The sequence below is a fragment of the Melospiza georgiana genome, chromosome 13 (genome assembly GCF_028018845.1).
Source record: "Melospiza georgiana isolate bMelGeo1 chromosome 13, bMelGeo1.pri, whole genome shotgun sequence".
In the NCBI taxonomy this organism is placed as follows: domain Eukaryota; kingdom Metazoa; phylum Chordata; class Aves; order Passeriformes; family Passerellidae; genus Melospiza; species Melospiza georgiana.
Genome location: NC_080442.1, coordinates 20046203 through 20064215, shown reverse-complemented (window position 1 = coordinate 20064215; position 18013 = coordinate 20046203). Strand labels below are relative to the sequence as shown.

Below are 18013 nucleotides of genomic sequence, written 5' to 3'. Positions count from 1 at the left end.
CCATGTCCCGGCATGCCCGAGCCGCGGCTGCGCGGCGGGGCCGGGCCGGGCGGCGGCGGGGCCGGGCCGGGCAGCGGCGGGGCCCCGCGGGGAGCGGCCGGAGGAGGGACCGGCCCTTATAAATGGCGCCCAAGCAGGACCCCAAGCCCAAGTTCCAGGAGGGTGAGTGCGGGCCGGGCTCGGGGCCGCGGCGCGGGCGGGCCGGGGGTGCCGCGGATCGCGGGCCGCGCCCGGCGCGGGGGGCTCGGCTCCGGGCCCGGGGCTCGGGATCCGCTCCCCGCGCTCCCGGCTCAGCCCCCGGCAGGTGCCGGTAGGTGGGAAAGATGGGTTCCCGCAGGCTTTGTCTGCTCCCGGCCCTTCTCTTTCCTCCCGGGAACACGCGGGCCCTTCCCACCCCGTTATTCTAAATATGCTTCGTTTTCCTGCGCGGATGTTCCTTGGCATTAAAACTGCTGAAATCCCTCTGGTTTGTCGGGGGTTTGGTTTCAATGCCTTTGAAAAATGATTATTTATTGTCCCCCGGAAGGGAGCCCCGCGCAGGAGGATTCATGGAGGCAGCGCTGGATTCCAGCACAGCTGGAATCCACATCTGCCGCAGAGCACCGGGCTTTGGGTGAATGAGGATGAATCGGGCTTTTCAGGAGGCTTTTTCTGTGTTTATTTTGATTTTTATGTAATGGTTGCGGTCGAGAGCAATGCAGGTAGGATAAATAACAATAGCAATGCAGTGTAAGATGGATGCCCCATCCCTGGGATGTCCCAGGCCGGGTTGGATGGGCTTGGAGCACCTGGGACAGTGGAAGGTGTCCCTGCCCTGGCAGGGGTGGGATGGGATGGGCTTTGGTGTAAGGAACAGGGTGTGCATCCAGGGAACAGCCCTTGTGTGAGGGAGCAGGAGCCTGCCGGGTTATCATGGAGACAAAGAGCCCTTTCTGCAAATCATCCGTGTGCTTTTTAAAAATGAATGTTCCTCAGTAACCGTGGGCATCTCTCCTGGAAAACACTGCACAGCCCTGAGGCAGGGGCGTGTCTGCCACCAGCACTGTGACAATGAGGGTGGAAATGTCACCTCTGATTGTCAGCCCCGTCTGTAGGGACATTTTAAATAAATAAAAGTACTGCGTATGTGATGTATCCGTGTGGGCACTTCCGGGAGAGCCCTTCTGAGCCTTTCTCTTTGTTGAGACACAGAAGCACTTCACAGCTCTGCAGCTCATTTCCCAAAACCGGGAGGCACTGCAGCTTCCAGCAGGGGATGTGTGCCCTCGGATATCCTGTCTTATGTACCCTGCAAATCCCACAGTGGAACCACGCAATGAGGCTTGGCCAGGAGCAGATAAAGCCAGACTGAAGGACAATCTCATCCTGCCCCAAACCCCAGAGTGAGGGCGTTCTGCTGCTGCCCTGTCCCACAGGCTGGGTGGGGAAGCAGCATGGGGGTCTCCTTTCCTGATTCCCCAAGCTGGGAATGCCACGTGCTGCCCTTCCTGCAGGAGAGGGACACGGGTGACAGTGGCTTTGAGGTGCCAGGGCCTTCAGGCGCAGAGGTGCCATGTTAGAGGAATGCCCTGGATCAGTAACGCCCCAGAGGGGCAGCTCTGCCAGCCTGTGGCTGAGCCCAGCCTGCTGTGGGGGCTGCAGCCTGACCTGGGCCTGGGCAGGAGATCTGGGCGTGCCAGGGAGGGGCAGGGATGTGGGGTTTGCTGCCAAAGGCACCAGCGCTGTGACTGTGCCAGTGTGCAGCTGCTCCTGGGATCCTCAGGGATCTCTGCTCTGGGCTCCAAACAGTCTCAGCTCTGATCCCTTTGGTGGGACAGAGAAATCGCTTCTGCGGTCAGTTGCTGCCTCAGAGCCCTCCCTGGCTGCCCTGTGCTGTTCTTGGTGGCCCTCTGAGCTGTCTCTGTGCTTCCCTTGCAGGTGAGCGAGTGCTTTGTTTCCATGGACCTCTCCTTTATGAAGCCAAGGTGGGTGTGTGTGGCTGCTGCTGCTGCTGCCCAGGAAAACAAGGACGTGTTTCTGTCTGCTGTGCCTCTAGGTGGGACCAAGGGCTGCAACTGAAATTAACAAAAACCTGTCTGAAATCAGTGTCAGGCCCCGGGGCTCCATTCCAGAACAATTTCAGGAAGTCCAGTGGCACGGTGCAGCTATTCTGGGAAGCTCCCAGAGGCTGTTAGAACATCCCAGAACACTGCAAATATCCCAGAACACTTTGTGCCTGCAGGATTTGGTGCCTGAGCTGCTCAGGGGGAGAGGGCTGAGTGCAGTCCATGGTCTTCCTCCGTGCCCAGGAGGGGCTGCACTGCAGTGACAAAGGAAGTGGCCGCCCCAGTTCTGCTTCCCAGTTCTGGCATTTTAACCACAGGAGCCTGCACTGCAGATTTGTGCCCCTGCTGCCTCAGTGTCTGAGTGCTCCCACTCCCTCTGGAAGGGAAGGAAAGGGCCCTTGGAGCTGTGTGGGTTGGAAGGTGTGCAGAAATTCCTGGGGTGCCTCAGACAGGGATTTCAGTCCTTCAGGATTTGGTGTCAGTGCGTGTTAACACAGGGAGGCAGGAGAAACACTCAGTTTCTCTCTTCAGGACAAAGAGTTGTAATGCTAAAATCCCACCCAGAGCACTGAGAGGGTTTGGGCTGCTCCAAACCATTCCCACCTCAGGGCTCCTGATGTGCTCCTTGCTGCCTCTGGAACAGGAGGGTGAGGCTGTGGGAACATGGGACAATTCCCACCCTTTGTTGGGAGCTGTTGTGCCAGTGCTGCAGACAGGAGGGTGATGGAGGCTCCTGGTTTTGAGGAAATAACCATGTGCCACTCAGCCTGAGCTGGAGAGCAGCTGTGCTTGCCCTCCTTTCCCAGAGTGGAATGGGTGCTGCAGGGCAGGCTGTCCCAGCTGGGTGCTGAGGGGATCTCCCAGCTCACAAGTGGCTTTTGGCTGCCTCTTTGTACTGAGTGCATCCTTCTGGGTTCCTGCACTGGCACAATGAGCTTGAAGTTTCATTTTAAAAAGGTTTGGCTTGTTTATTTTAAGGGTTTAATTTTAAAAGCTGCTTTGTCAGTATTAATGAATAACAACCTTGGCTTTCTTCCTGCTCCTTTGATCTGTTTTTCTCCCGTGGTTCTCAGTCCAGCAGTTGTTTTGTTCCTGACCACATCCTTGGTGTGCCACAGCAAGGTGGTCAGAGCAGCTCTTTGTGAGGGCTCGTGGCAAACAGGAGCTGTTTGTGCATCTCTGCCATGCAGAGTTAAAGCAGGTTCACTTCAGGCCCTTCTAACCCCCAGCAGGGAAAATATTTGGCTGCAGAACTGTATTTGAGTCATCTTTTGCTTGGTGCTCAGCCCTTTATTCTCCAGGACAAGCAGGGGCAGGCACAGGCTGTGTGTGGCTGGGTTAGCTCCAGGCTGTCAGAACAGGCACTGCTGCAGCAGGAGCACCTTAGTCCTGGCTGGTTTTAAGTTGCATGTGTGGCATTTTGCAGCTGTTTCCTGAAATGGGAGGTTCCTCTCTGGCAATATTTTGTAGCTGAAGTGGGTACAGCACAGTGTGGTCTTGGGAAAATGTTGTATAGCCAAAGGTTCTGCCCTCTCAAACACTTGGAGGTGGCTCTGTGTGCCAGACAAATACCAGTTATAATTTTGGGAGCAGTTTTTACTTCAGTGCAGGAAGAGCCCCTTTTACAGAGACTCAGATCTGGAGCCCTGCAGGTTTTACAGCAGCCTCATTCTGTCACTGCTCAGGGGGCAGTGGCAGCTGAATCTCAGCACCTCCAGAACAGGACTTGAACTTCCTGGAGGAAGTGTTGAGTTGGTGGATTTGATTTGTGCAGCCAAGAAGTTCAGGGGCAGGGAAAACTCTGCAAGCTAAAGCAGCAAAATTTCCTGAGCTCTCCTTGTTTTCCCTGGGACTGACTGACCTTTCTTCTCTGTTCCAGTGTGTAAAGGTTGCCATAAAGGACAAGCAAGTGAAATACTTTATCCACTACAGTGGTTGGAATAAAAAGTAAGTAGTGCATGGAATAAAAGCAGGATTTCTCTTTCCTTTCCAGGGAGATGCTTTGTCTGAGTGTGGGCTGGGTGCAGCAGCCCTGCCTTGTCCCTGCAGGTGGCAGATCCTCTGGGACTGACCAGAGTGATTTAATACCTGAGCTGCTGATTTAATACATGATTTATGGAACACAGAGAACGTTGCCAAACTGGCCATTTCCTGCAGAGCTGTCAGAGGCTGCTGGGAATGCTCTGGGACATTCTGGTTGTTCAGGGTGGGAAACACTGGAGTTCCTCCCTGGCAGAAACCTCTGCTATGAAAACTTCCTGGTTATGCCTTGGGAGGAAGGGCAGCTCCTGCTGAGGTGGGGCAGAACCACTCAGATCCCCTGCCTCTTACCCCAGTGTTCAGGGCATTTTGGAGCAGAGCTTGCTGAGGGCTGGCTTAGCAGCAGGTGCAGCCTGTGTTTCAGCTCCAGCCTCTCAGATTAAAGTAAACCTACAGATGCTTTTTCCTCCTGCAAAACTGGCAGGGTTCCAGGTGGGAGATGGCTGAGGGCTACAGGCACCTCTGTGGGATAAATGGCTGAGCCCATTAGAGATGAAAGCTTCCATGAGGTTGTTGTATTGATGTACTTTTCTCCCTTTTTTGAGTTGTTTTCTGCCCCTCAGGTTGAATTTAGGAAATGGAGGTTTTTTTTCTAGGTGATTAAAAACCTCAGCTCTTCAGACCCAGAAGTCTCAGAGGGCAGTTTCCTGTTTGGTTTGGTTTGATTTCAGTGCTGAGGACTCTTAGTCACAGCAGCCTTGATCTCTGTGATGTGACTAAAAGCTGAAGCTCGTGTTTTAGATGTGACTTTTAATTGCATCTGCTCTCCCTGCTGCCAGAGGGCCAGGGGATGGCCGAGTGTAAACACAGCACTTACAGGGGCACAGTCACTGTGTGCTGGCTCCTCTTAATGAGGCAGCATCAGTGTTGGCCCTTCCTTCCCTTGTTTGTGCCATGGAGGGGCAGAGCTGCTGTCCTGATCCCGCTTTTCTTGCCTGTGCTGTTTGAGTTTTCATTTTTGCCTTCAAGCTCCAATTAAGGACATTAAAAGTGGCATTGCTGCGAGAGCCCGGGCAGCAGAGCCTTCATCTGCAGCTGTCAGGGCTGGCTTGGAATTCTTTTGCCAGTATCCAGAGTCGGGATAGCGCAGAGCTCTGTCACCGTGGGGCACAGAGGTGTCACCTGGGCACACAGCACATCTGGAAGGTCCCTTGCAGCTGGACAGGCAGGAGTGGGAAAAGTGCTGACACAGCTGAGCGCTGCCTGAACCCCAGGGGCGTTGGGCACAGCTGGAGCTGTTTCTGCAGTCTGCAGCTGCTGCCCTTGCCTTCTCTCCACCCTCGGAGCTCCTGGTGCTCCTGCAGCAATATTGGTTTGGCCACGTGCTGCTCCAAGAGTGGCAGCTGCTGAAAACTGGCACAGAACTCTTCATAAAGAGCTTTAACTGATGTGCTTTGGAATACCTCGGCCGCTTTTAATGCGTTTTGTTTGAGAGAAGTTGTCAGATTGCTCAGCTGAGGCACTCTGTGTTGAAGTGGAATTCCTGCTGTAATGGCAATTTCCCCAACACCTGTTCTCTTAAATCGTTCAGATTCTGCAAACATTCATGCCATCTTGGTTCCCTTCACAGACAGAAATCAGAGCTCTTCTCCTTACAGTAAGATCCTATCCTGAATTTGTTAACCTGTACGATGTTGGAATAGATAAAGGAAACTTTCTCAGTAATATACTGTGGCGACAGATATCCCATAATTTTGTAAGCATAGAGTAACTTTTTTTCCCCTGTGATGCTTCTTTTGAATGAGATTGTTCTCTCCCTCCTAAGCTGCCCATCCCTCAAGTTTGGGAAGCTGGAAATGCCAGAGGGTTACACTTCCCTGGACAGATCATTCCAGCTCCAGTCAGTGGGGAATGTTTGGTGACTTTGGCCTTGAGCTGTGCCAGTCCATGACTTGACACAAAGCAGAGTTTAGTCCCAAATTCTGTGAAGCTTTTAATTGACTGTTGTGTGTAGAAAGCAATCATGGGGGGGCTTTGAGTGATGATTTATTTCTCTCTGGGTTTTTTCCAGCTGGGATGAATGGGTTCCAGAAAGCAGAGTGCTCAAATACGTGGATACCAACCTGCAGAAACAAAAAGAACTCCAGAAGGCAAACCAGTGAGTAGTGGGGAAGGAGGGATTGTCAGGGAATGCTTGTTCAACAGAGCTTCCATCCACAGTTATCAGGGGAAGCTACTGACTTTCAAACCAAAACCAGAGAAGCTTCTTTTTCCACCAGAATCTTATTTCTGAATACGCTCTGTTTAAAGGGAACAATATGCAGAGGGGAAGATGAGAGGAGCTGCTCCAGGCAAGAAGACTTCTGGTCTGCAGCAGAAGAATGTTGAAGTGTAAGATTCTTTTTATTTAAAAATAAAAAACCCACCCCCAACCCTGCCCAAAACACCTCCCAGACTTTGGCTCATCAGTTTTACTTTAATGGCTCTGCAGCTCAACTCCATCTCTTGTGGCACAGCCTGTGCAAAAGCACTTTAATGGCACCAAAAAGGCCTTTGTTAAAGTATTTAATTTAAAATGCCTTTTAGGTGGTGCACAGTTAATGTTGAATTGAGGTGCTGAGCAGACACACTCTGCATTTTTTGCAGTCTATTGTTGGTGGCCTGACACTCAAAAAGTGGTGATTCCTCATAAGTCCTGTGTATCTCAGTAAAATCAGTTTCTCTATAGAATTTCCCAGCTCTTCCAAGCACTTTGGAATAAAATCCTCACAATGCCTTGCCTTCTGCCATGGTGCAGCTGTCAAAACTGCATTTAAAGAGCCTTTCTTTGGCTGGTTTTGACAAAACTAAACCAATAAATACACAATTAAAAATGGGCCTGCATCCTAAGATACCAGAAGCAAGCTCAGGCATCTACTAGAAAAACTCAGTTTGAGCTGTGATTGTCAGATTTCCTTCACTCCTTCACTTTTGGTGATTCAGGAGAGATTTTATGGTAGATTTGCAGACAATCAGTCCAGCTCTGCTCATTTTTCATCTTCAGTTTGGGCAGGGTTTCATTTAATGATGAACATGGCCCTTGCTGATGGGCTGTTTTGAATCCCTAACTTCATTTGTGATCCCGGCTGTCACAAGGAAGCTGCTGAAATGCCACCAGTGCTTCAGAAGTGGATTTGGCAGCAGCCTCAGGCTGCAGGGCTCACTCAGGGGCAGGTTTGGCGTGGAATGAGAGTCATGGCTTTGAGGAGTGCAGCACAGCTGGGGACAGGGAGTTGGGGTTTGCTTGGGATCCTGGGGCAGTTTCACTTTGGGACTGGCCAAAACCTGGCCAGGGCTGGCTCTAGCTGGCTCCTGGTCTTGGGGAAGGGGGAATCAGTGGATCTGCTGGATTCCCCTGGATCCCCTGGCTGGGTGCTCCCCTGTGCCCAGGTGCTGAGCTCCAGCTGAGCGCTGCCAGCTCAGGAGCAGCCTGCACAAGAACCACTCACTCACTGCTGTCCTCACCTGGGGTCAGACAAAACCCAGCCCAACTCTGTAGGCAGCTGATAATGATAAGTGTCATTAAAACCTAATTAAAACAGGTCTGAATGATGACCGGCACTGATTTGGCTGCTGAAGGGGCTGTTGCAGCTGGGTGTCTCCCATGTGAGTGGTGGGAGGGAGCTGATGGTGGGTGTGAGTTTGACTCAGCTGTGAGTGTGTGTTGATTGCACTGCAGGGTAATGCTTCCCAAAATACACTTCCAAAATCCAGCCTCGGGATTGTTCCCTCGTACATGGAGCTCATTGCAGACACACGAAGTACTGGTGGTGGGGAGGGGAGAAACTGTTCTAAAAGGGTGACACTGTCCTCCTCTGTGAGCCACCTTTTGTGGCACTCCTGGAGGATCTGAGGGAAAGGTGGTTTATATTAATACATTAGTTATATTAATATATTAATACATCTGAGATGTATTCGCCTGCTGAGCAGGCAGTGGTGGCACTGGTGTAAGCACGGCGTGTCCCAGCAGTGCTCGGTGTGGTGAGCTGCAGGAAGGCAGGAGGGCTGTGTGGGGCTGCCCACGAGCTGTGTGTGCCCTGTCCCCAGGTTTTTCCGGCGGGATGGAGCCCACACCGTGTGCTGCCTGGAGACCCCGGCCATCTCCACACGGTGAGTGAGGCCTGGGGCAGCTGCCACGCAGGGCTGCCAGCCCGGGGCCGCCTCCTGCTTCTTCCCTGGCTGCAGGGCAGGCCCTGGGAGCCCTCAGCTGTCTGGAGCACAGCGTGCCTCTCTCCTGGGTTCTTTCCTGGTTTCTTTGTTGCTTTCTGGGCAGGCCCTGGGAGCCATCAGCTCCCCTGGGTTCTGTCCTGGGTTTTGGGCAGGCCCTGGCAGCCCTCAGCTCTCCTGGGGCCCCTCTTTCCTCTCCCCTGGGTTCTGGGCAGGCCCTGGGTGCCCTTGGCCCCCTTGGGTTCTGGGCAGGCCCTGGCTTCTCTCCTGGGTTTTGGGCAGGCCCTGGGGCCCACCTTTCCTCTCCCCTGGGTTCTGGGCAGGCCCTGGGAGGCCTTGGCTCCCCTGGGTTCTCCCCAGGTTCTGGGCAGGCCCTGGGTTCCCCTTGTGTTCCCCCTGGGTTCTGGGCAGGCCCTGGGGGCCGTGGCTGTCCTGGGCTGCTTTGGCAGCCAGCAGGGCCCTGTTTGGGGCTGTTGAAAGCCCATCTGCAGCTCCTCTGCCCTGCACTTTGTGGTGGGGCTGGGTGCAGTGGGAGGACACTCCCTGTGCCCAGCTGACTCCAGGCTTTCAGCCCTGGATGCTTCTAGAGCCTGCAGCTCCTGGAAAGCAGCACCGAGGAGTTTTCAGGGGCCTGGGGAAGGGAGAGCTCAGAACCTGCTCCTTGTGCTGTGCCTTTGTTTGAGTCTGTTCAGGGTAACTGTTCTGCAAACTGCAGCAACTGGTTCCAAAAGCTGTGGAGCAATCTGTGATCAGATAGAAATATGTATGAAGTGCAGGTTTGGGTTTGAAATAATTGCTCATCTTCTGGTAACTGGAAACTGTAGCAGAAAAAAAATGTGTAGTTAAAGCAGGCTGCCTGTGCAACACCTTCTGACTCTGTTAAATGTAGCTCTGCTGAATCTCAGCTTCCAAAAGTTTATTCTACATTTCATGGGCCTAAAAATCAGGAAACAGAGTTAATGGGTGCTTGAAAACTAGGAAAGGTAACCAAGTGTTCTGGAGGAAAGATATGGCACTGAGTAACAAATTAGGGAATAACATCTGGTTGTAAGTTACCTAAATGGAGTTTTTAAAAACTCTGCTTCTGTTCTAATTGTTAACCTGATTTTTATCTTGTGAATTAATCCTGGGAAGGGCTCCCTGTTCCTCCTTTGGAAGAAAATCCTTTCTCTTCAATGCACCAGCCCATTGTTGGTAACTTATTGTTCCCTCTGAGGGATGAGCTTTATCCTGCCCACAGTTTCAGCCTCATTTCAGCTGCTTTGCCTTTAAACAAACCCTTTATTCTCCCTATCTCCAGCCCTTCCTCAGAGCTCTGCCTGTTTCCTGGCCCTGATAAACCCAGTCCAGAGCCTGAAAACAAGAGGCATTGAGGGAGTGCTCAATTTCCAAGGGATCAGTGTTGGCCTGGTAGAGTTTTATCCACCCTGTGCCCAGTTTTTGAGCAGTGGATCCAGGCTGCTCCTGGCAGGGAGCAAACTGAGAATAAATCATGGTACTCCAGCTAAAACTGGCTGAAAATGGATAGAAAATAGACAAAGTGCTCCTGCATCTTCCCTCTGCTGCAGCACTGGTAAAGCTGGAGGGTTTTTCAGTCTTTTACTGGAATTTAATTCAGTTTAGTGAGATTTTTCTGGGAATTCCCAGCACTTCCATCTCCTTGTGCCATATTCTGTCCAAAATAAAACAGCCACAAACCTCACGTAGTCCTCCAAGAGCACTTGGGAAGGACAAAACTTCCCAAAAACAGTGAATTCTAACCTGTTCCATGAGGAATCTTGTGGTACCATAGCTCTGAAGCCAAGTTGTAGCTTGTGTTTCCTCTGTGTGTCCTTAGCTAAATACTACCCAGGCCCCTGAGGATTGCTCCCAGTGCTTGAAACGTTTTCTGGCTTTCTGCTGTGGCTTCCTTAAGTATCACTCTCTTGACATGTGCACTAATTTGTGTTCTTCTTGCAGGAAAACAAAAAAGAACAAGCAGAAAAGTAAGTGTGTTTTATTTTGCATCTGAGTGGGTCTCTAGTGAAGGGTTTGTGGCTGAAATAAGACCTGCAGCCTGCCCCAATAATTCCCTGACACCTTGTGCTGTCCCTCCTGGGGCTCTCCCTGCTCAGGAAGGGGAAGGTTCACACTTCTCTGCTTGGTACAAAATGCACTCGTTCCAGTCTGTCAGGATTTTGGGCTCTTGCAATTGCAAAGCTGATCTGCTGAAATAATTTCCTAACTCAAACTTAGGTTTTCTTAATGAGATGGAGACATGACACAGCTGCAAAGCTGAGCTGCTGGCTCCAAAGATTCTCCCCCCAAAAATGTGACAGACTGGTGTGCTTCTAGTGCAGAAACCTCCCTCAGATAAGTGCCAGTGCAGCAGTTTAAACTGGCACAAACGGGGGACGCCCAGAACAGAAGTAATATTTAAAACAACAACAAAAAAAACCAACAGGAGCAAAGGTGACCTGAGAAAAATCTGAGCCTTACTTTGAAATCCTTGCCCTAAATGTTGCCTGCTGTTTTCTGTGCTGCTGTGTGTGCTGTGCACAGCTCCAGGCATTGGGGAGGGGAGCAGCACCAGTGAGACTCCCCAGCCTCCCAGGAAGAAGAGGGCTCGGGTGGATCCAACTGTTGAAAGTGTGAGTATTTTCCATTCCCTCCCAGGGATTTTGGGTGGAAAACAGAAGGGTGCTGTGCTCCCAATTAGTACCTGAGAGTAATTAGTCTGGCTTGGCTGTTCTCAGGAGGAGACGTTTATGAACAGAGTTGAAGTGAAGGTGAAGATCCCTGAAGAGCTGAAGCCATGGCTGGTGGATGACTGGGACTTGATCACCAGGCAGAAACAGGTACCTGTGAAAATCCTGCCCAGCTCTGGGGGACACCTTCCACTTTCCCAGGCTATCCATCTTGGTTGGGTTTTTTAATGCCCAATTAAACTCTTGGAGCAGTCCTTTCCTAACCTGTATCATCTTAACCTGCTGATTTCATCCTAGACATGTCGTGGTGAGAAAGGGTTTCAGTTCAGCTTCCAGGTACAAATGTCTGCAAGAATGAGACAAACTTGTATTCTGTTTTGCATTTGTAGCTCTTCTACCTCCCTGCCAAGAAGAACGTGGACTCCATTTTGGAGGATTATGCAAACTACAAAAAATCCCGAGGAAATACTGATAACAAGTGAGTAGTGCTCCCTGCCAGCCCTAAACACCTCCTTGGCTCTTGTTGTTGGACTTGGATTCCATGGAAGATGGAATAAGGCTGTGGAACCTGACCCAGCCCCATGTCCAGTGCCCTGTTCCAAGCCCAGGGTGATAGTGGTGCTCAGAAATCCTGAGGGAGTAATTCCAAACTGCACGTCTGCTTTCTGGATATGAGTTCTGCTTCCCCACTTGCCCTAGGCCTTTTCCTGAAGGAAGCTGATGAAACTTCCCAGAGAAGCCGTGTGGGGTGAGTTCAGTGCCCCAGGGCTCCCTCACAGAGCCAGGGGCCAGGGAGGTGCGGAGGATTTGTAAATACTCAGATGGGCAAAGCCAATTATTGTTTGTAATTACCCAGCAATCAGCCCTGAGCAAAACAAGGTGTGTTTACTCTGCAGGAGGCTTTCCTGTTTGAAAGGGAGAACAGAAAGGGAAGTAATTTTCTTCCATTCAAGAGGAAGCAGGTTATTGACTTGTCAGGGTGTTTTAACCTGCTCTGATGTAATTGTCCTGATGCCTGTTCTAAATTTGTTGGCAGGGCGGGGTGAGGGCTGTGCTCCTCTGTCACTGCCAGGTCCTGTACAGGCAGGGTGAGGTTGGAGGCCTGCAGGAATCTGGCAGGAGAGGCCTGGGAGGAAGGGAGCAGGTGCCTGAAATACCAGGGGACTGTCCCCCTGCTCAGTGTAATTAATTCAGTATTGTCCTTTGAACATGGTGTGAGCTGGGATGAGCTTTGGGTGACAGAGAAAGCTGCTGAATGTCCCCAGTGCTGCCTGTGCTTTCAGAAGGGCTGCTCCAAGTCCATCTCTGCTGCTCTTGGTTTGCCTGCATCCTGGCTCTGTTCAGAACAGCCCATTTTCCAGGGAGGTCTGGGATTGCATCCCTTCCTGTGGCTGTAGATTTTAAGGTCCCCAGACAAATTCACTTGCAAGATGTGAAAGACCCTCCTGATTTTGGTGGTCTCCCCAAGCCAAGCCTCGCCCTGGAGCAGTCGCTGTTCCTTGGAGCAGGCCTTGCAGAGCTCTGTGTCCCCAGGGAATACGCTGTCAACGAGGTGGTGGCTGGCATCAAGGAGTACTTCAATGTCATGCTGGGCACCCAGCTGCTGTACAAGTTCGAGAGGCCCCAGTACGCCGAGATCCTGGCGGATCACCCCGACGCCCCCATGTCCCAGGTGTACGGGGCCCCACACCTCCTGAGGCTCTTTGGTGAGTGCCACCTGGGCAGGGGGGTGGACAGCACTGGGAGGGGGTCAAGTGCTTGTTTCCCCCTCTCGAGCCTGTGACAGGCAGCTCTGAAGAGGGGGTTCGTTCCCTAAGGGTGGGTTCATTCCCTATCCGTGTACCCAAAAGGCTCAGAGCCATTGTGGGGTTTGGGATGGAAATGAAGTTTTAAAGTCTGGTTGGTTTGGGTGAAATTGTGTATATTGGAATAGATTCCTGGGCTGCTTTCCTGTGCTGCTGTAAGGCTGTGGGCTTACACAGTGACTTGAAGCAGTGTTTGTGACAAGTGTCCTTGCTTCGGGCAGTGCGGATCGGAGCCATGCTGGCCTACACGCCCCTGGATGAGAAGAGTCTGGCTTTGCTCTTGAACTACTTGCATGACTTCTTAAAGTGAGTACTTGTGAGGTCTTCCAGCAAGAAAGAGAGAGGTCAGGGAGCTCAGGCTGCTGTGAGGCTGCCCCTTCTCAGTGAATTGTTGTGTAACTGGGGCCTGCGTGTGGGATCTTCCCCACGGCTGCAGTGAAGCCTCTCAGACTCCACTTCTCTGGTTCTGTTAATCTGCACTCCTACCCTGTCCCATCTGCTCCTTGTTGCAAAATAAATGCTTCAACATTTATTTATAGCTGCTAAAAAAAGCAGATGATAATTCCAGCAAGCTATTAAATTACACAACAGTTACTCAACAACAATTGAGCAAATGTTTAAAAAGTGATGAACTTTAGGAATGTTATTTCTGGGACAGACTGTCACCAGAGCTTTAGTGTGCTATGGTTCCCTGTAAGCCGTGGGATGTTCAGGAGGGAAACATCCTATAATAATAAAGCACTTCAGTGTGAAATGAGGTGAGCTTTAAGGTCCCTTCCAACCCAAATCATTCCGTGATTCTGTGATTAGGAGCTATTGGAAGCTGAAAGAAAAGCCTCAGTAAATTCAAGACAGCTCTGAAGCAGGGCTTGACAGGAGTCAGCCTGGTGGCCAGGGAAAACCTGCCCAGGGATAGCCCTGGTCCTTTGGGGCAGTCTGGGTTAAATGCAGGTGCTGGAGAGCTCTGGCTGTGAGGTAGAAATGTGAACCCAGTGAGCAGAAATCCTGAACCCATCCCATGAGAATTAATGGCACACAACCTTTACCTTTGGCCATTCCTTGTTTTGCCATCCTTCACTCAGCCCTCGAGGTCCCTGTTTGTGCAAACAGAGCTTCCTGGTGTCCTGTTCTGTTCCTCCTCCTTTGAGTAGAGCAGTACCAGATCGATTCTTGGTACAGCAGCTGCCTGAACCTCAAACAGCTTCATCCTGTTCATCCTGAGCTGCCAGAGCTCACCTGGAGCCAGAGGTGCTTGGCAGCTCGTTTGGAATGGATTTTTTGGCTGAGATTCTCAAACCCTGTTGTGTGTCTGGGCATTCACTGAACCACAGAGGATTTGGGCAAGCAGCAATGTAATGCTTTTGTTGTTTTTGTAGATATTTAGCAAAGAACTCCTCTGCGTTGTTCAGTGCCAGCGACTACGAGGTGGCCCCTCCGGAGTACCACCGGAAAGCGGTGTAACCCACGGAGCACGGCTTGGATCCTGCACCACTGCCCACTCCTGCATCCTGTCCTTCACCTCCCCGTCACACAGCTCCTGTAAACGTAGAGTGGTTCAAGTTGTGTGTGTGAAGTGCAGCTGCCACGTGAGCCCGGAGGATTCCTTGTTCTGCCCTGGAATCTCTTGTCCCACAGTGGAAGCTCCGGGAGCTCCGTGGTGTTTCTGGCTCGGTGTGTGCATCGCTGGGATGTAAAGGAATGTGTTCTGGTGTGTCATTGTCTGGACTCAGTGCTCGTAGGGCTGCTCTCCCCAGAGGCTCAGCCTCGCTAACCTGCTTTATTCCATAGTAATGACAGACCACGAGGGCTGTGTCACCTGTCTCGGTGCTATTGACTGTCTCACTCACCCCAGTGACTTTTTGGTGTTGAAAGTTCAATGTTTGGTTCATAAATGTCTGCTTTTCATGGGGTAGTTGAAGGACTGTGACTTTTTTTTATATTCTAATGATAGGAAAATGCATTCTCATCTCGTAGTGTTTGGAAATGTTGGTCTTTGGCAGAGCTGTTTTACAGATCTGCAAATAAACTTTTTTAATTTCAAATGTGGTTTCTGGTGTTTGTGTTTGCATCGGTCTCTGTCGTGTGAGTGTCCTGGCCAGGCTGAGCAAGGGAATGAGGGGTTTGGATCTCTTGAAGGCATTGCATGACTTGGCTCCGAGTAGCTGCTCTTTGCAGGCAAAATACCAGGTTTTAATCACAGATGTTACTGCAGGAAGCCACAGTGGCCAGGGAGCTGGGACCCATGCTGTGCCAGGGCTGCTCTGGGGTGGGACTGAGCCTTTCCTGCAGGGGCTGAGGGGCACGAGGGTCCCACCCGTGTCCCAGCATGGGGGTGAGGATGGGCTGGGCTGCCCGGGCACATTCCCTGGACGGGAGCCCAGCAGGGCCGTGTCCCACCCTGCCCTGGTGCCCTCCTGTGCTGAGCACAGCCCCGGCGGTGCTGGGGAGGGGATGGTCCATTGGATAAGGAGCTGTTTGAAAAAGCAGCAGGATCTGCTGTTCCATGGAAAAAGGACAGTATTGAGCAATGGGGTGAGGGGAAGTTGCCATGGGAACTGAGGCAGGGCTGGGAGCAGCTGTGGCCCTTCCGAGGCGCTTCCTGCTCTGAATTCTGGTCAGGGCAGGCCGGGAGTAGGGAAAGAGGCACTGTGGGTTCCCTGCCCAGTGCCAGGCTGGGCTGCACAGTGGGGGAAGGTGGGTGCTCCTCTGCTCCTGCTGCTGCTCCAATCATGCCTGCTCGCCTCAGCCTTGTTAATTAGCCACTTCTCAGCATTTGTCCTGGCCATTACCCGGAGCCAGGATCACGTTCCAATCTGAACAATGGATTTGTCCTTTGCCAACCACCCCAAGAGTGAAAATGGCCTTTTGCTGTCAGTGCTCGTGCTCACAGAACAGGGTTTGTACCAAGGCCTGTTGGGATCTTCTGGTCATTCTGTTTTATGTGGGAAGCTCCCTGGGCTCCTGCTGGCAAACCAGGGTTCCCAGGGAGAGTTCACCTGGTGCTGTGTTGCCCCTCTGAGCTGGGAGCCTCTGCTCCCTCCAGCTATCCTGGAAAGGGTGAGCTCTACCAGGCTGGCCTGAGGCAGGAATTGTTGGCTTTCTTGGTGCCCTTGGCCCCCAAGGAGGCTGGGTGTGGTTCCTCAGACAGGGCTGTACCCCCTGGAGAACCTGAGGAGTTTGTAGGGCAGGAAGCGAGATCTTTGCAAGGATGGACTGCTGGAGGCCCAGCCCCGTGCCCAGGGAGGGAGGCTCTTGGAAATGGAGTCTCTGGCACAGCAAGATGTGACAGAGCCTGGGCAGCTCAGCCGGCCGAGCTCCCTGCTGGAAAAGGTGCTTTCACACATGTGAGAGGATTGGTGGGGAGCAGTGAGGAGCTGTCCCTGTTGGGGTGACCCTGGCGGGAGGGCAGGGCCATGCTGTGCCAGCACAGCTGTCCCAGCTGTGCCATTCCTGACGTCCCAGCCGTGCTGTTCCCAGTGTTTGGCTGTGCCTCCTGCCCCACGCCGTGTCCCTCTTTCCTTCCTTTGCCCCGATGTGAGGGTGGTTTCCTGTGCCGTGGGTGCGGAGGGCTGGGTCCCTCCTCGCCTCTTTTCCTGCTGCCCTTTCGAGCCTGGCCGGCGCAGCAGCGCCTGTGCCAGACGCAATCCCAGCGCTGCTCCATCCTGGGGCTGCTGCCTCGGGACAGCCTGGAGAGGAGAGGAGAGGGGGAGCAGAGCGATCCCTGTGGCACTGCCCCAGCTCAGCCATGGCATCTGCACAGGTGAGTGCCCCATAACCATGTCCTGGTCTCCTCTTGGCTGTGTCCTCCATGTGCTGTGTCCTTGTGCCTTGGGCTGTGCTGGGAGCTGTGCCCTGCCCAGGGATCTGTGCTGGGGGTCTTGGGGGCTCAGCCCTGACATGGCTGAGTGAAGGACCTGGGGCTGTCAGAGCTGCTGGGGCTTCTGGAGCTCTGTGCAAGGGACAAGGAGCTTATTGCAGGGGATAAGGAGCTAACGGGTCCCAAAGCCCATTAAGGCTCCATGGGGCTCCCTGTTACCTGCAATAGGCACGTGCTCACTGGGCTTTCTGCACTCCAATGCCACACCAGGATTATGCCAAGGCTTTGCCCTACTCTCTCCTGTTAATTATTAACTGGAATTAATGAGATGAAGGGTGGAGAGATGCAGGGAGTGCTGCAGAGGAGGCTCCCCTGCCCCATCACCTCAAGGACCTGCTGGTACCCCCAGAGCAAAGGCAGCACCGAAGCCTTCAGCCCCATTGGGTTCTGCTGCCTGTGTGGCCTTCCTGGGTGCCAGGGAGCTGTAATCAGCTTCTCTGCAGTAAAGCAGCTTTCTGCAGCTGCCCTGGGCCATGAGCAGGGGGTGCCAGGAGCCGTGTGTCCCCTTGAGGACCCTGCTGCTGGGTGGCACTATGAGGTTCCCATTCCCATGGCTTCACCAGCTGCTGGAGGGTCTGGAAGGCCTTGGCCAGGCAGCAGCCACTGGCTGCACGAGTGGGTGGAGGGTGGGAGTCCCATGGGATCCAGTCCCAGTCCCAGTCCTTGGCAGGAGCAGCCAGGGCAGCAGGGCCAGGGAGCAGCTCTGGCTCAGCCGCTGCTCTCACCTGTAATTGGCACTGAGGGCTTGCTCAATGCAGCAGTGAAGGCTGCTGGCTAATTAGTTTATTCTCTAAAACAGCCTCTCAGTAGCAGCTCAGCGATCTGGGAAAGGCCAGGGCTGGACAGGGGTGTCATTACCTCGTTAGGCCAGCTAATGGAGCTGGGAAACACAAACCTGTGCACGCTCTGCTGAGACACAGCAGCCGTGGGCCCGTGAGTCCCTGCTGTGGTACGGGCACCCCCGAACCTGGGGAACCTTCCTGGGGGACAGTGCTGAGCAGCTGCCCTGGCTGCCAGCCCTGTGACAGCCCGGGGGAAGTGGCTTTTCCCGAGCCATGCGGTGTGAGCTGGCTCGGGATCCCCTCCCTGTACAGCTGCGGGAGCGCTACCAGCCCCTCCTGCTGCCACAATCGCTGCTTTTGTTCCTCAGCCGGGTGGGGAGTGGAAACCCGGCGTCCCTTCCCGTATGAAACAGCAGGGCTTCGTTATCCAGGGCCCCAGTGCTGGAGCTCCCACCCTTCTGCACCCCTCCTGCTCTCTATGGAGCTCCCCATGGAAACGCGATCAGCATCATCGCCCGAGTACCACAGCCACGCTGGGTTATCTGGGCTGGGGCTCCGAGCTGGCACCAGAACAGCTGTGCCCTCCCTGCACTGAGAGGATGCCCCGGTCCCTGTGCCCTCGAACTGAGAG

General features: G+C 53.1%; 1 protein-coding gene across 1 annotated transcript; it reads left to right on the top strand.

Moving 5' to 3' along the window:
• The first annotated feature begins 57 nt into the window (after positions 1-57).
• MORF4L1 (mortality factor 4 like 1) lies at positions 58-14765 on the top strand. The gene is made up of 13 exons (XM_058033617.1): positions 58-162; positions 1918-1964; positions 3925-3992; positions 6097-6183; positions 6336-6416; positions 8112-8174; positions 10191-10216; positions 10773-10861; positions 10967-11068; positions 11308-11396; positions 12452-12624; positions 12945-13029; positions 14100-14765. Exons 1-13 carry the CDS (start codon positions 123-125, stop codon positions 14182-14184), a joined length of 1035 nt encoding a protein of 344 aa, XP_057889600.1. The 5' UTR covers positions 58-122; the 3' UTR covers positions 14185-14765.
• The last annotated feature ends 3248 nt before the right edge of the window (positions 14766-18013 follow it).

Coding starts and splice junctions, on each gene's coding strand:
- MORF4L1 (XM_058033617.1), top strand. CDS start 123: ATGGCGCCCAAGCAGGACCCCAAGCCCAAGTTCCAGGAGG. Junction 6,184..6,335: donor GAACTCCAGAAGGCAAACCA/GTGAGTAGTGGG, acceptor CTCTGTTTAAAG/GGAACAATATGCAGAGGGGA. Junction 10,862..10,966: donor TGGATCCAACTGTTGAAAGT/GTGAGTATTTTC, acceptor GGCTGTTCTCAG/GAGGAGACGTTTATGAACAG.